The sequence below is a fragment of the Protopterus annectens genome, chromosome 2.part0 (genome assembly GCF_019279795.1).
Source record: "Protopterus annectens isolate FY-2018-M chromosome 2.part0, PAN1.0, whole genome shotgun sequence".
In the NCBI taxonomy this organism is placed as follows: domain Eukaryota; kingdom Metazoa; phylum Chordata; order Ceratodontiformes; family Protopteridae; genus Protopterus; species Protopterus annectens.
Genome location: NC_056728.1, coordinates 1,432,755,571 through 1,432,772,314, shown reverse-complemented (window position 1 = coordinate 1,432,772,314; position 16,744 = coordinate 1,432,755,571). Strand labels below are relative to the sequence as shown.

Genomic DNA, 16,744 nt, shown 5'->3' with positions numbered 1-16,744 from the left:
TCAACAAATATAAATAAATAAATAAATCTTAATCTATTTGCGCAAGGTGTGATGGTAGAATAATCCTGTCCCAAGGATCAGACATCTGCCAAGAAGGCAAAAAAGTCAGGTTGGATTCAGCTGCTGTACTGCCTCCCCTAGACGTCTCTCTCAGGGTTGGTGAAAGCCCAGAGGATCGTCTAGCTGTTCCATTGGATTCCTCAGCAGCGACCATACCAACATTTTTACTTTGTGTCCTCTAAAACCTTCAGGTCTACCACCTTCACTGCCTTGGTCTCATTTTGCTTAAATTGATTATCTATATAAAGATGCAGAGTACTGATGACTTACTTCAACTCCTGAATTACCACCCAAAGCACATATGAGGTCATCGAAGGCTGCCATGTAAACTGTGAGAGCAGTAAAACTGACTGAGACTTCTTACAGTGGTCCAAGCTGTTGACTCGTGCAGCCCAACATAATAAAATTGCAGTGTGGAGAAACACTTTTTTTTTTTTTTTTTTTTTGTAGTCAGCTTTCCAACATTATCCTTGACTGGTATATATAATCCTTGACCATATAACTTGGCAGAAAGTTAACTTTACCACTGGAAAACACCTTTTATTTTGCAGCCAGTAAAGGAAGCTTTTTTGGAGGAGGGGTTCTATCTGCCACCAGAGCAGTTGCATGCCCAGTGTCCTTAAAATGGATGTTTTTCTGAAGGCTCCTGGGGAATCAATCAGCAAAAACTTCAGATAAAGAGGAAAGCGAGTGCCCAACAATGAATAGGACTGTAGAATACTGGAATGAAGAGGAAATAACTGAAGGAAACTGGAATGAGGCTGGAATGAATGCCTGTCTTTTAATTACCCAGAACTGTACTGAATAGGTGACGGTCTCTTCTTGTACCTTTCAGAATAAAAGTCTGCATAAACTGTAGTACAGTCAAGAATGTTTTGTTATATAGAGTGAGGGTAGATGCCACTAATATCCAGATCAAATCTTCGTTTCCTATAACAGTGTTGGTAAACTGAAATAGGCTGATTTATTATGTCCATAGCTTCTGCACTCATTATACTGTCCATAAATTCTGTACTCGGAATGTCAAATCTTACTTTCTCCAATAACAGTGCTGATAAACTCAAATAGACTGAATTACTGTGTCCATAGCTTTTGCATCAGTAAACAGTCATGGCTTTAGCACTCCTTTGAAGGTAAGAAATAGGAAGATGCCCACAGAAAAGGTTTTTATTGAGGGTGGTTTGGAAGCTGATATATTTGTCACAAGATAGGTTTTCGGTGCTGGCCCAGAATCGTCCCTTTATCTCCCTATTTTCTACTTTTCTATCTGGAAGTGGAATTCAAGAGAGAGAGGACTGGATCACTTTTTGACATCCATCTCCCTCACATTCATCAACCCCTTCTCCCGTCTGTCTTGGCCTAGTCATTCCTCCTGACCCCTTACATCCCTGGACTCTGTGCATATGTATGGGAAGGGGGAGTCAAGTGCTGCTGTTTTAATTAATCTTGTATCAGATAGGTGGTTTTCTATGTGGTTGTGACACCCCTTAGTTAATTAGAATGCAGTGCAAATTCTGCTGTGTCTGATCCAGTTTGTGTCCAAGCTTTTGCATACCTGCATTTCCCAGCTAGGGTGCATGCACATTCCTTGACTGCCTTGTACTCCCTGTGTCACAAGTTGCAAGAGCTGCAGTTATTTAACTTTTCACCAGGCATGGTGCTTTTGAAGCAGGACTGCTGCCAACACTTCCTGCATGATAATTGAGCTGGCACTGGTTGCTCAACTGCTATCCCTCTACACTGAGAAACTGGGGTTGTTTGTGTCATGGTTGAAGACTCTGCTCTGTTTGCCACTTACCCATCTTTCTTATCTCCGGTTATATCCCAAAAGATGTATGGGCTCAGAAATTTGGAGCAGTTGCTTGTCTGCTTTGCCTCATGTAAGGAGGTCTTATTAGTGGCTTTCCAAATGGATTGATGACCACACTTTTTCTGCCACCATGTTACCAGCTGTCCGTTGGTATCTTAGCCTGTTGACTTGATTCCATCATCCGTGCTAGGAATGTTCTCATTTTATTAATCTGTGCCACTATTCTTGGTTGTCTGTGCATATATTTTGCAAAAACGTTTGTCTCGACTTCCCGCTATGAGCTGAGCTTCATGTAGCAATTTGGTGCTTGAGTGTTCAGCCTTCTGTAATTTGCTTTGTTTAACATCTGTGAGGCTCCCCCCTTTCTTGGGATGTATTCATTTGAGATTCTTCCCACCTGTTACACACTGCACAGGGTCCCTCAAAGTAAGATGTTACAGAGCTGTGCATACCCACTACATCAGTAGATCTTTGAGATGGCATTTTGCAGGCAGTTGCCATTTACCCTCTTCCTGTTTTCCATGGCAGTCTGTTCACCTGCTTAAATTTACTGTACTCCTCAAGTATAGTGTGTTTGTTGATTTGTATCCTTACTTACAGTTTAATCTTTCAGGTTCAGGTCACTTGTGGTCCATGTGGCCAGTAGCTGCTTATATCCATATCAGTGGTGGCACTATATATACTTACTTGTATGTGTATGGGGGGTAATAAGTGTATCTGATCTACTAACTATGTGCATGTCTGTAGTCTTTGTGTTATTTGTGAAGTAACCATGAATGTGCTAGCATATTGTAAAAGAGCAAGGGGAATGTACATTTACTTTATTGAAACCACTGATTTTGCTTTTTTTTTTTTTTTTTTTTTTAACTCTTAGAGCTGCCTATGATGCATTTGTTGTTACCACCAAACGTAAATGTCAAGAGGAAGGTGAGACAGAGGAAGAAGACATTGAGGAATATAAGGTAAAAGAACTGAAATGTGATGGGAAGGATGACATTTGCAGCAAAGTATGCATAAAATACTTTAAGCATTAAGTTAACAGTGAGTTGTGGTTCAACAAACATGCTATTGCTACAGAAATAGCTTAATATATTGGCAATAAAGCAGGAAGTGCAAGATGTCACTAGTAAAGGGGGTATATTTGCCTCCTCTTAACCACTCCCTGGTTGTGTCTGTCTTAATTTTATCACTAAAATGAAGAGTGGGGCTGGACAAACCCATTACTAAATGGATACTGGTGCTTATACTTCAGTGTCTTTTTTTCTTGTTAAAATTCTGACTTGAGTAGTAGTCCTAAAGGCTTCATGCAGAATCATTGTATAGCTGTTCATTAAACTGCTGAAGACCCCAGATTAAAACTTTACTTGCTCTGTCATAAATGTTTCAACTAGCCTCTTTCCATTTTCATTGCATTGTTAACTCTCTAAAGCTGTAAAAACATGTTGTAGTGTCAGAACATTAAACCTGCTGTATAGTTGGAGCCTGACATAGATGCCTGAAAGTGAAGATTTATGGTTTATTTAGTTGGGACTGAGAATGATTTTCAGAAGTTATGTAAAAATGCTGACGCTTGAACTCTGATGAAGGTTCTTTCACCATAACAGTGTCCTGTGCCCATGGTTTCCTTTGTTTGTAGATGGGTGTACCTGTACATATATGACTTTTGATTTTACATGCCATCTTTTGTCAAGTTTTGAAACTGAAATGGTTACAAAGTGCACATCATTCTTATGAATGACAGTAGATTAGAAATGGAAGCTATGCAGACCAAAACTAAAGTGCTCTCTACATTTGATTGTGAAACATCACAGTACTGTACTTTATAGATTCCTTGTAGGTTTATTGTCTCTGTAAGAATTTGCTTTTTCTTTACAAAATGTAACTTCATTTGGTTTTGCTTGTTTTCCTTTTTTACAAAGGATGAAACTGAACAGCAGACGGAAGAGGAGAATTTGCCCTATGAGGAGGAAATTTATAAAGATTCTAGCACTTTCCTTAAGGTAATATACCAAACAGTTCAAAGTCCAGAAAGTAAGTGGTCCTGTAGATCTTTGTCTGGTATTTTACTTGATGTTTGTAGCAGAAAGAATGATTATTTTCCAAATGTAAAACCTTGATAGTCTTTCAAGTTTTTTCACTGTAAAAGCTGTGCTACTAGGAATGATAATTTACCAAATAAAAGTGTTGTTTCTATTTCGTTCACAGTAAAAGCGGTGCTACAAATTTTGTATGCCTAACTGTTTTGTAGTGTTTTTTTGTAAACACCTTTATTAAATTATGACTTAAGACATAGCTAAAATACGTTCATAGAAAAGACAATAAACCATATTAACATTTTTCCATTTATATACATTATGCATCACGTTTTCTTTCTTTTTAACTATCATAAGTCCAACGCTACATAAATTACTTGATTCCTGCCTTCCCTTAAACCTTACTCCTCACAAGTATTTTTGCATGTATTGTTGCCACTATTTCCAATTATTTCTATGTAATTTGCATCATCCCTTTTCTGACAATCACTCTTAACAGTTTTTATTTCTTTTACAATATCCAGTACTTCAAATACAGGCAGTTTAGACTTTGCTTTTTGGCAACTAACAGAATTAAGCTTAAGGCCTTACTGCAGTGATGGTGAACCTTTTGGGTTTGGTGTGTCAAAAATTCGGAAAATGCCTAACTTGACTCTGCTTGCGTGTGTCCCCCCCAAACAAACAAAAAAATAAAACGGCATGGCTTTCGATACATTGGGGATAAATCTCACCAGAATCTGGGACAAATCTAGAAATGAGACATGGACAGTTTAAAACTACTAGTACTATTAATATGAGACACTAACAGAAAAAAATGAATGTGAATTAATGCACAATGTTAAGTTGTCAATCTCGCCTTCATTCTTGCTGGATGGGTTCGGAGCCGATCCTCGGCTCCGACTCGGCACTTGCTTAGCTTGAGAACTCCTTTTACCAGCTCGAGGCAACCCTATATCCCATGATGCAAGGCGGGACTACCTCAGATCTCGTTTACCGCTTTGCGAAGAGGTCTCCTTTTTTGCCAGCTGAGGTAAGTTTGAGTTTTCAAACAGCTTTAGTCAGGGTTTTCTTCCCCTTTTCCTATTTTTTAGTGTATAGTGTCCATACAATCACCCTATTCCCCTTATAGTAAAAATTTTTTACTTATAAAGTTTTAAAAATTTTCAGTTAGGCCTAGGCCTTCCTTATTAATCCCTATCTGTGTGTCTGTGTTTGGGGATTAATTTGTGTGACTGTTTTAGTGTGTGTGTGTGTGTGTGAGTATTTTATTACTCTTTTTCCTTAGACTATGTCTAAAGAGGTAAAGGTCTCGGGCTTCAAGAAGTGTGACTCGTGCTGTCAGAAAATGTCTCTGACAGACGGTCACACTTCTTGTGTTTACTGCCTGGGGCCTTTACACCTGCAGGACTCCTGTGCTTTGTGTCACTCTTTTAGCCAGCGAGTCCTGCAGGAAAGGAGGAATAAGTTAATCCTCCGTGGCTTGCTAAAGCCGGAAGGTTCACCCACTAAACCTGGGTCCAGTAAGCCTTCCAAGCCATCCAAGGGTCAGGCTACAGCTTCCAAGCCTTCCCCGGTGGCTCCGACTCCTTCGGAGTCGAGATCGGCTCCGGCCGGAGCCAATCTTTCTCCTTCTCAGCTAGGGTCGGTTCCGACACCCAATCTGCTGTTGCCTTGTTGGCTCCGGCTGGAGCCGACATAGTATCCACTATCGGAGCCGAGAAGCCTTCGGCTCCATCTGGAACCCATAGGACGTCGGCTCCGATGACTTCCTCCAAGAAGAGATCTCGGTCCCCGTCTTTGGAATCTATCCACTCGGCTCCGGGGTCTCCTCTTTTGTCTGAGCGGAGTCATCGGAGCCAATCTTCGAGATCTTCCAGGCTGTCTGACCACGATTTAGAGAGGGTGGTAAGCAGGCTGTTAAAGTCGCAGGCACTGGCCCAAATGCTCCATAGCCCGTCTCAGCAGACTTCGGCTATTGCTTCACCCCTTGAACTTCCTCCTCCGACTCCCCACCAGAGTTCGGAGCCGGAGCTTCTCGGGACAGCGACTGTTTCGGTGCCGGAACCGATGCATCCTTTTTCGGCTCCGTCGTCTTCGGCTCCGATCTCTTCCTTGAGACCTTCCTTGGAGGGATCCGTCGCCGAAGTTTCTAGTCGGCTCCGAGGGGCTAGTGGCATCGGACCCTTGTCCGACCCCGCCTCCCTCTCGGGGCTTCGGCTTTGGTAAGCTCGGCACCGACATCGGCCTCGGAGCCTTCCCTCTCAGTGGAACCGGGAATTCCTATTTCCTCGGAACGGGAATATTCCGGTCTCCCGGGGATGGGAGCCTTTGAGGTGATGAGGAGTGTCCTGGCTCCTGAGCCAGGTCAACGGTCCATCCCTCTAGCTCCTCCCTCTTCCGTGCCTGTAGACGCCTCTTGCCAGCCTCTTGCTCTCAGGCCCAGGGATCCATCGCCCCAGGTTTCCCCATTGGGAATATCTTCCTCTTCCGAGGTTTCTCCTGATCCTGCAGGGGAACCCCCTCGGAAGAGGACGTATAAGAGGAAACACACAGACTCCCCTGAGTCTACTACATCTGATACCGACTTAGATGAGTCGGAGGGTTCCCCACGATCCCCCTCTGAGGATGTCTCCTTTTCAGACATCCTTGAGCTCCTCAAACAGAGGGGGAATTGGCCCTCCATTGACCCCTCCGAGGATGAGTCGGTATACCTGGAGGCTTTTGGATCCCGACCCTCCACCTCCTGGGTGTCTCCGCCTTTCGACCCACTTATGCAGGTAGTGGCTCGGAAGGCGTGGGCAGCTCCAGATTCTGTGGAACCTGTCCCCAGGAGACCATCCAAGTTTATTACGGCCCCTACGGACAAACAGTTTCTTTCCAAGGGCGCCTCTGTGGATGCTATGGTGGTGGCGGCGGCCACTAAGAAGGAACTTGCGGATCCTTCAGTACCTGTCCATCCTCCTAACAAGGATTCTAGGACCATGGACAGGTATGGAAAGCGGATGTTTTCTTCAGCGACCTTTGCTATGCGTTCGCTGAACTACCTTTGTCACTTCACCAGGCTTCAAAGAGATATTCTCAAGGAACTAGGTGAAGTGGTCCAGGATCCTTCTGCTGCTGGGGCTCAAGAAAAGATTGCCTCACAGCTAGCAATCCTGAATTCCTTATCCAACTCCTCCATGCGGCTCATATCCTATGCGGCCGATGGAGCGAGCAGGGCCGCAGGCACAGGAGTGGCTCTTAGACGCCAAGCCTGGATGCGGCTTTGTAATTTTGCGGACCCCTTTAAGGCGCCCTTCACCAATACCCCCTTTGATGGTTCGGCTTTGTTCGGACCTCAGGTGAAGGATACCTTGACCAGGTGTGAGCAGGACGGTAAAACTCTTTCTGCCGTTGGAGTCCATTTTTCCACCCTTCTAGACCATATCCCAAGGGTCAGAAGGGAGGGAAGATGTGGTTCCGCAAAGCCCAAGGAGCTACACCGGACACACGTGGTCAGTTTACCCCCAGAGGCAGAGGGGTAACAATAACAGACACCGCCCTAGAGGCAGGGGGGGGTCCTCAGAACCAGGGCAACAGGGAGTCTCTTCCTGAGAAGCCCTTTCAGCACCCCTGAGGTGTTGCCCGACTGTCCACCCTTGGAGGCAGTCGGGGGAAGGATTTTGCTGTACCCAGTAGCCTGGCATTCCCTTTCACAAGATATGTGGGTACAGTCGATCATATCCGAGGGTTACAAAATCCCTTCGAAGGTATCCCGACTCAACAATCCCTTCCAGACATCTCACCCGGTCAAAGGGATTTGGCAGAACAGGAGGTTTCAAAGCTCCTAAAAAAGAGCCGTCCAGACTGTTCCGCAGACCAAGTAGGATCCGGCGTCTACTGAGATTCTTTTGGTCCCCAAAAGGACGGGAGATTGAGACCAATATTAGACCTGAGCAGTCTAAACAGATTTGTCAAGAAGGCAAGATTCCGGATGGTCACGCTTCAGTCCATTCTGCCCTTTCTGGGCAAGGACAACTGGATGTGCTCTATAGACCTTCAGGACGCGTACTATCACATAAAGATTCACAGGCGCTCCAGAAGGTTTCTCCGCTTTGAGCTAGGGACCAGTCATTACCAATTCAGAGCCCTGCCCTTTGGCCTCACTTCAGCCCCCAGAGTGTTTACCAAATGCATGGCAGTGGTCACAGCTCATCTGAGACGCCAAGGATTCCAGGTGTTTCCTTATTTAGACGACTGGCTCCTCTCCGCCACCACCAGGTGTCAGCTTCTTCAGACCAGAGACTACACTCTGCAGCTATGCAGGAGTTTGGGAATTTCAGTGAATTTCGAAAAATCTTCTCTGCGGCCTTGCCAATCTATCACCTTTATAGGCGCAGAATTAAACACCGTCAAAATGTTAGCCAGACTAACAGATGAAAGAATTCTGGACATCCAAAAATACGTTCGGATTTTATTGCAGAGCAGCAAAGTCAAAGCCAGGCTGATACTAAAGGTTCTAGGTCTTATGGCTGCGGCCATTGTTCTTCTACCACTGGCTGGCTTCCACATGCGTCTTCTGCAGTGGATGTTATTCACTCAGTGGTCGTTCCACAGTCTTCCGATGAGGCACGAAATCTTAGTTACACAATCGTGCAGGACTCATCTGAATTGGTGGATATCTTCCCCTCTTCTTCATCAGGGCCGACCTTTTGTTCCCTCTCCTCCGGTTGCCACAGTTACTACGGATGCCTCTCTGATCGGGTGGGGGGGGCATTATCAGGGCAGGATGGTCCACGGGACGTGGCAACCCATAGAATACCATCTGCACATAAATGTCCTGGAGATGAGAGCGGTGTTTTTAACATTGCAAGCCCTCAACGACTTTCTTTCCCGTAGGGACTATTGCAGTACAAACGGACAACATGTCCGTGGTCTGGTACATCAACAAGCAGGGCGGGACCAGGTCCTATCCGTTGTGTCGAGAAGCTGTCAGACTTTGGCAATGGGCAATCTCCTCTCATCGGTTTCTGATAGCAACGCACATCCCCGGCAGGTCCAACCTCTTGGCGGACAGGCTGAGCAGATCCATTCTCATGCCTCACGAGTGGTCTCTCAATCAATCAGTAGTGGACCAGATTTTTCTGAAGTGGGGCACACCTTGTTGCGTTCTTTTTGCTACACCCCAAAACAACAAGTGCCCCGATTTTTTCACCCTCTTTCCCCTACCAGGCCAACCTCTGAGAGACTCTCTAACCCAGGATTGGCCCCGGGGCTACTGTACGCTTTTCCTCCCTTTCCCTTGATTCCACAAGTCATTCAGAAAGCCACCGTTTTGAGGGCCAAGTTGATTCTCATTGCCCCTTACTGGCCTCGACAAATTTGGTTTCCGTCTCTGCATCGTCACCTCCTGGTGCAGCCCTGGCATATGGACCCAGTTCCGGATCTCTTGATCCACCAGTCGGGTCAACAGCACCGGGCCATTCATTCTCTCAACCTCACTGCTTGGTTGCTCCACTTCCTTCCCTAGCCAGGCTTCCTATGATCTCTGATTCGGTCAGAGACATCTTAGTGGCTTCTTTAAAGTCGTCCACCAGAACCGTTTATGCTAGCAAGTGGCGACGTTTTCCATTTGGGCAAATTCCAGGAATATTGATCCCTTTACTGCTCCTGTGCATTCTGTTTTAGATTTCCTGGCTGAGGTTTTTCAGTCAGGATCTTCTTCATCTACAGTAAAAGTTCAACTGGCTGCTATTTCCAAGTATCATGTTGGCTTGCATGATCATAACATTATGTCTCATAGACTATGCAAGGCTTTTCTGAGAGGAGTTTTTCTCCTAAAGCCGCCGATAAAGCATCCTCCTCCACAATGGGATCTAAATTTAATGTTGGCATCCTTGATGTTACCTCCCTTCGAACCGTCTGCTTCATGTTCTTTGAACTTATTGACCTGGAAAACTATATTTTTACTGGCTGTCACTTCAGCAAGAAGGGTTTCCGAGATTCAAGCTCTCTGCATCCGTTCCCCTTACTTGGTTTTTCACAAGGACAGGGTATCCTTAAGAACGAACCCGTCCTTTCTCCCCAAAGTTGTGTCTCAAACCAATATTAATCAATCCATAGATCTACCAGTTTTTTCCCAAACTATTCTGACAGAGCTGAACAAAAGCTTCATTTTTTGGATGTCCATCGTCAGCTCAGGTACTATTTGCATAGAACGAAACAATTCAGGAAATCGGACCAATTATTTGTCTCCTGTGCAGAAAACAGGAAAGGTCTCCCAGTGTCTAAAGTGACCTTATCCAGATGGTTGTCTTCCACCATTTCTTATGTGTACTCTCTCAGAGGCAAGCAACTACCTTCTAAACCGAAAGCACACTCAACCAGGAGTCTATCCACTTCTGCAGCCTTTCAGGATAGACTACCCATTGATACCATTTGTGCAGCAGCTACTTGGGCCACTCCTCATACCTTTGTCTCTCATTACAAGTTAGATTTGGCCTCCAGAGACAGGGCCAGTTTTGGTTCCACAGTTCTCCAGAGTCTGTTCCATTGAGCCACCCGGGATACAGGTGCTAGGGACGCGGTCCCATCCAGCAAGAATGAAGGCGAGATTGACAACTTAACATTTAGAAGTTATGTACCTACCATAACGTTCCATGTTAGTTGTCTTCTCTCGCCTTCTTTCTTAAGGCCCCTCCCTCCTTCCCCCTGGCCTGGACAGATCTTGAAGAGTTCCTATCAGGTTGTTTCCTCCTGAGCCTTCATTAGAGGACTCTTTTATTATGAACTTGGGTTTCCTAAATATATTAGGTTAGTCCTTAGCAGGGTAGGTTAGCTACCAAACGAGATCTGAGGTAGTCCCGCCTTGCATCATGGGATATAGGGTTGCCTCGAGCTGGTAAAAGGAGTTCTCAAGCTAAGCAAGTGCCGAGTCAAAACCCATCCAGCAAGAAAGAAGGCGAGAGAAGACAACTAACATGGAACGTTATGGTAGGTACATAACTTCTAATTTTCTGAAATAAAATTAGTCTAGAAATCTAATTATTGTCATTAAGTTTAAAAAGTTGCCACTTTTAGGAGGGATTAAAAGGGACAGTTGAGAGGAATATAAAAGAGCAAACTCCTAGAAATGCAGAATACTTGCCTTTGCAAAAATATAACCACAAAGAGAAAACAATGTCAGCACTGACTCTATGGAAAAAGTATACCAAAACAGTCTTTGAGGTTAATAACTTCCATGCTTCTGCAGCAGTGTTGTTTCACTGGCTCCTGACACAAAATAATTTAATTCACTTCACGCAAGCAACAAATGCAAAAGCAGTTTCTTTAACTCTGGTGTTGGGGAACGCTGGTGTGTCACCCAAAATGTCATGGTGTGACATAGGTTCGCCATCGCTGCCTTTACTGTGTCTCCCCAGTTTAGATCCTGTGTCCCAGATCAAATGAATCATTTCCATAGTTACAGCCATTTACTCACCCAGCATTTTTGACAGAGTAGTTTTGACAAGTATGTAAAAAACTGCGGTGGTGGTGCTGCGGTAGCATTGTCACCTCATAGCAAGACGTTGTCCCGTTCGCTTCTCAGCTAGAACGTCTTTGTGTGGAGGCATACGTGAATGGGGCGTGCCTTCGTTGAAGGTTGTGCATGAGGGCTGGTAACCCGGTACGTAAAAATCCACTACCAATCATTAGCGGACCGGAGTTCCGCTGTGGCGAGCCCTAACCGGGAAAAGCCGAAAGACACAAACAAAGTTTTGACAAGTATGTACGTAGGAAAGCTAACCAAGATCTGACTACTGAGTTACACATTTACATTGCTATCATTGCTACTTTCCAGTGTTTGGGCATTGCTTGCTTCTCAGAAAAAAAGTCAGGAACTTTTGGAAAGCCTTGCTAATGCTTTGAATTATACTTTCACTATATCATTCCCTTTGGGGAAATTAAATAGAGGCATATTTAATGAGGAGCATTAACAATATGCAACATAAAGTGCTGTATTCTGTAATCTGTAATCTTTTATCATCTGAATTCACAATTTTCTTAATCCGTCTTCCTTTCCTTGTTCTCGTGTGTATTGTATTTATTCTTCACTTGATTCAAGCTCTCCAGATACTGGCTTTAACAAAATAGCGCTATGTTTTCCATGTCCTATTTTACTTCATTGTCTGTTGACCTGGTATGCAGATTGGTCCACAGACCCTTTTCATTTATGACTCAGGCCAGAATGCACACAGAATCAGTACATGCATGTTAGGTCATACCATTTACATTAGTAGTGTATGCACACACGTGCGCTTTTTATAGCTGCATATATTAAAACAAAAGCAATACATATGCAGTTTAAGTGAGGGGGAGTAATAAGAGTGAAAGAGTGAATAACAAAGTTGATTGATGATACATACATTAAGTCTGTGTTTAGCCTGAGACCCTGAAGTACTTATCATCCTATCTGTAAGTCTAGATTAACTTTGCTAATTTCTTAACCCATTTGGGAGCCGATTCCAAATAGCTGATACTGCCCTAGAGAGAGTATTTTCCCCACTTCCAGTCCAAAACAAGGGCCTAAAAGAGGTAGAGCACCCTGAGGGAGACCTTGTAGTGTAGTTGTTGAGTTTCTAGGTGTGGGGTGAAGAAGGGGAACATATTCTCTAATTCAAACAGAATTCTGTAAAATGATTGAACTCCACTTGGATCTTTGAATTATGTTGGATGGTGCAGCCGTACTTGTGTCCAGTACTCAAGGGTAGAGAGGTGAAAATTAAACATGGCAGAAGCTCTGTGTACCTGATTTGCCTCGTTACATTTTCAGCATCATTATGAAATCAATGTCACTAATTTTATCACATTTATGATTTAGTATCATTGAAGATATATTGACAAGTTTATCCTATTTTATGTGTCTGAATTATTCATACTGTCATTTCATTTTTTAGGGAACCCAAAGCTTAAATCCTCATAATGACTACTGCCAACATTTTGTGGATACAGGCCAACGACCACAGAATTTCATCCGTGATGTTGGTATGTTGACATGTGACAAGTGTCTAGTATATATAAGCTTTGGAGTTACAAGCAGAAAATTCATGGCTGTTGGAATCAACAGAACTTTGCAATGTAAACATGTTCTTGAGATTTGAATTTCTAATACTTGCTATTTTTTTTTTTATAATTTCAGAAACAAGATTCATTAAACAAAAAAATGTTTTATCTATTTTATATAACTCATTGAGATTATATTTTTGCATTTCTTAAGTAAAATTCATAGGTATTTAATATTCATGCAGTCCAGGATAACATTAAAGACTTTAGCTCATTTTTTCCATAACTGTTCCAGAGAGTTAAGTGACTTGTTGAAGGTCGCACAGTAGGAATACAAAGGCAGCTCATAAGAGTAACGACAGACTAAAACCAGAAAAACAAGGAACCACGGACTTGACTGACAGAAGGTTTATTGAAATAAAATAAATATAACAAAAAATCAGATAAGCGCTTTCGTTTGGTGCCTGCCAAACTTTTTCAAACCGTTATCACATCACTTCCTGTAGGCCAAATAGTGTTAATCAGTGATGTAAGCAATTAAAAAAATCATACTATTAAAGAAACAGCACGTTACCCTTAAAATAAACCAATTTTCTGTATATCAAACAAATGACAAGTTAATAGTGAATGAATGTATACTTATAAAAAGACAACACAATATATACGCATGTGTTCTCTTTGTTCTCTTTGAAAAAGTTTGGCAGGCGCCAAACAAAAGCACTTATTTGATATCTGACAATTTGTGACATGGTAGTCTTAATACAATGAATTCATTCTGATGCTTCAGCCAAAATTATGAGCATAGAATTGGAAGACAGCGGTAGTAAATGCAGTAGTCAGAGCCTTTTCTCATGCAGATGCTTTTTTATGATGAAGTACAGTGTGTACAGAACTTCATTTATGAGATACTGTTGTGAAATTTTTGGTTTATTAATATGAAGTTGAGTTTTGTTTGGGGAAAAGGTAATATTCACTTGTAAGTTTTTGGTTCAAATGGGTGGAGGTTGCATGCTATCTAGTATGTGAATTGTCCGTGTCTGTGTGTGTCTGTGTGTGTTTGTGTGTGTGTGTTTGTGTGTGTGTGTTTGTGTGTGTGTGTTTGTGTGTGTGTGTTTGTGTGTGTGTTTGTGTGTGTGTGTTTGTGTGTGTGTGTTTGTGTGTGTTTGTGTGTGTTTGTGTGTGTTTGTGTGTGTGTGTGTGTGTGTGTGTGTGTGTGTTTGTTTTATGGTCTGATTGTTAACCGAAGTAAGAATAAACACCTTTGGCTGTTATACTCCATGTTATCAGAACACAGTTTGCCCCTATTATCATAGTAGCATCTTAATATAAAAATTGGTGTAAAATACCCTTTAAAGTTTTAACAGTATACTGTTTTTAAGACAGAATACTGGTTCCCAGGTTGCTGCTGAGAAGATATTCTTGAAAGCAGATGTAATTCACGGTCAAGAATGTTTCTTTTGCAGAAATTTTAACTGTTAATTATGTAGGTGACATTACTGGACTAGGTCTGTAATGATACTGGTTTGTTTACTGATTTAGAAATTGTGTGTCCATAGCAGTTCAAAAGTGATACAACTTAGAGGAATCTTTCTCCTTCAGTTTGTAGTTGGTTAGGTTGAAACCACTGAAGGGAAGTATCCGAGTAGAAATGTTTTACTTTTAACTCGTAGTGGATGTCATTTGAAAGCCATTTTTAACATAATTTTGAGTGGCATACTTTGAATTTAACTGTTACAAAAAAAACAGTGTTATTTCAGTAAAATTTACAATACCAAACTGCGACTTGAATGATAGTGAAAGGGAAGGATCTTTATTCCATAAAACTTGCATGTTAAATACCAGGAAGCTCTGAGCATGATGCCTTTTCTAGGCCCTCCCTAGCATTTATCACATTATTCCTCGTCTGTGCTGTTTTATTTGCTGTAGCTTAGTATACTTCCTTTGTTTTACACTGTGTGCTATCATCATTAGTCATTGCTGATAGTCAGTAGTTCCATCGCAGTTAAAGTTCTGCATTCATTTTAGAAACCAGGTAATCATGGTATTGTGATCTTTTCTTCTCACCTAGACTACAGCAGTGCCATAATGCACACCTTTAAGTGCTCTTCCCTTTCCTGGGCTGATATCCCTTGGAGACATGGAGAAGACTTATTGGATGCATCAGTTGAATTCTAAGCAACAGAGTCCTACCGTTTACTGAGGGTTGTACTAGGGTCTACCTTTAAATAGCTGCACACCAGTTGCTTCATTCACCCACCCCTTGCTCTTCCATTAAAAGTAGAACATTTTGAACATCTTTACCTAATATCTGAACCATTATTCTGACATTTGTAGTAAATTTGAAAATACTAAAAATGTAGTAAACCAAAGAAATAGGGAAACCAGCTATAAGGTGGAGAATAGAAAACCTCATGACAAGTTTCAACACAATAGTAATCAACCAATAGAGTAAAAAGGCCACAGAGCACAGCTGTGTTAAAACTGACTTTTAATGTTCAGCAATAAAAACAGTAAAAACATGATGGACAAGCGCTTTCACGCCATCAACAGTGATTCCTCAGTTCCTTAAAATACAGAAACCAACAAATGAATTCATATAAAACCAAATAACCAGTAAAACTTTCAATGAAACATCAGATGACAGATTGTATGTCATCAAACAAAAAATAAACTGGATACAGTATAGTCCATCTATTTACCTAAAAAAATGGCATGATTTTAAGGTATGGTTTCAACAGTATGGTCTCATTTAAACCGTAACATTTGTCATCCTGGAATAGGATAATCCACCTTTGTTCATTTTCTTTGGGTTTATTAACAAGCTCCCCCATCCTCAAACCATCATGAAGAGTTTGCAAAACTAGAAAAAGAAAGGAATGAGAGTGACCCTAGTTCAATATATGCTTAGCAAGAGCATTCGATGTTCTAATTTCATAGACATGTCCACGGACATGCTTTTTCAACTTGCGGTTTGTCTTCCCCTTATAAAAGCAAGGGCAAGCAGTGCAGTGCATCTGGCTAAGTAAACTAAGTTCTTGGTAGAACAGTCAACATAAAAATAAAATTTATTGTAATGTTATCTTCAATGTCAGATCTAAAGTTTTGTTATTGATAGGGTGAGTAGAATTTTTAAACTATTTTTCAGGCACAAGCAGAAATGATTCTCCACCCGTCACTCTATTGTAGTTGATTTGTTCATACCTCTTGTTCTGTGTTTGGGTGAAGCCCTGTGTGACGACCCACCACTAGACCAGTAATCATGGAGCCTCAATCCTCAGCACTGGCACCAATGAGGGACATACACTGGGAGGATGACAGATACACACACAGTATTTCTAGATGCCGCTTTCGCAATCAAGTGCAATTTCCCTTAAGAGCACACAGACCACAGTCAGTCTGGGGCTGGTTTCTCTCTCTTTCTCCAGATAACCCAATAAGATTCCCCACTGGCACAGCTATAAAGTTGAGATCTCAGCTGAGTGCCAAGACCTCCAGCACCCTCTCTGTCCAACCAGTGCGTCACCCTCTCTGTCCAACCAGTGCTTCGTGTCCTTGCCCAAGTAGCTGACACACACACTCTCTCTGATGTTTGATTTACACACACACACACACACACACACACACACACACACTGGGAAAGGCTGGCACAGGTTTGCTAGCTATGTCCCCTTTTTCCCGGACTATAAGGTAATCACTGTCACCAGCCAACTCTTATTAGCTACTTTAAGGCCCTTAACAAAGGGTGCCCAGTCTTGTTGTGTAATATTAATATTACTACAAATGGTAGTTTTTCCAAGAGCAAGGCTATTAGGAGTGAGTC

The 16,744-nt window shown here is 42.4% G+C and overlaps 1 protein-coding gene across 1 annotated transcript in view; it reads left to right on the top strand.

The window, feature by feature from the left end:
- The window catches only part of METTL14 (methyltransferase 14, N6-adenosine-methyltransferase subunit), a 572,808-nt gene that overhangs the window by 142,882 nt on the left and 413,182 nt on the right, over positions 1-16,744 (top strand). The window contains exons 3-5 of the mRNA XM_044061658.1: positions 2,745-2,832; positions 3,790-3,870; positions 12,819-12,906. Coding sequence (XP_043917593.1) covers positions 2,745-2,832; positions 3,790-3,870; positions 12,819-12,906 — 257 coding nt within the window. The remainder of the gene's footprint in view (positions 1-2,744; positions 2,833-3,789; positions 3,871-12,818; positions 12,907-16,744) is intronic.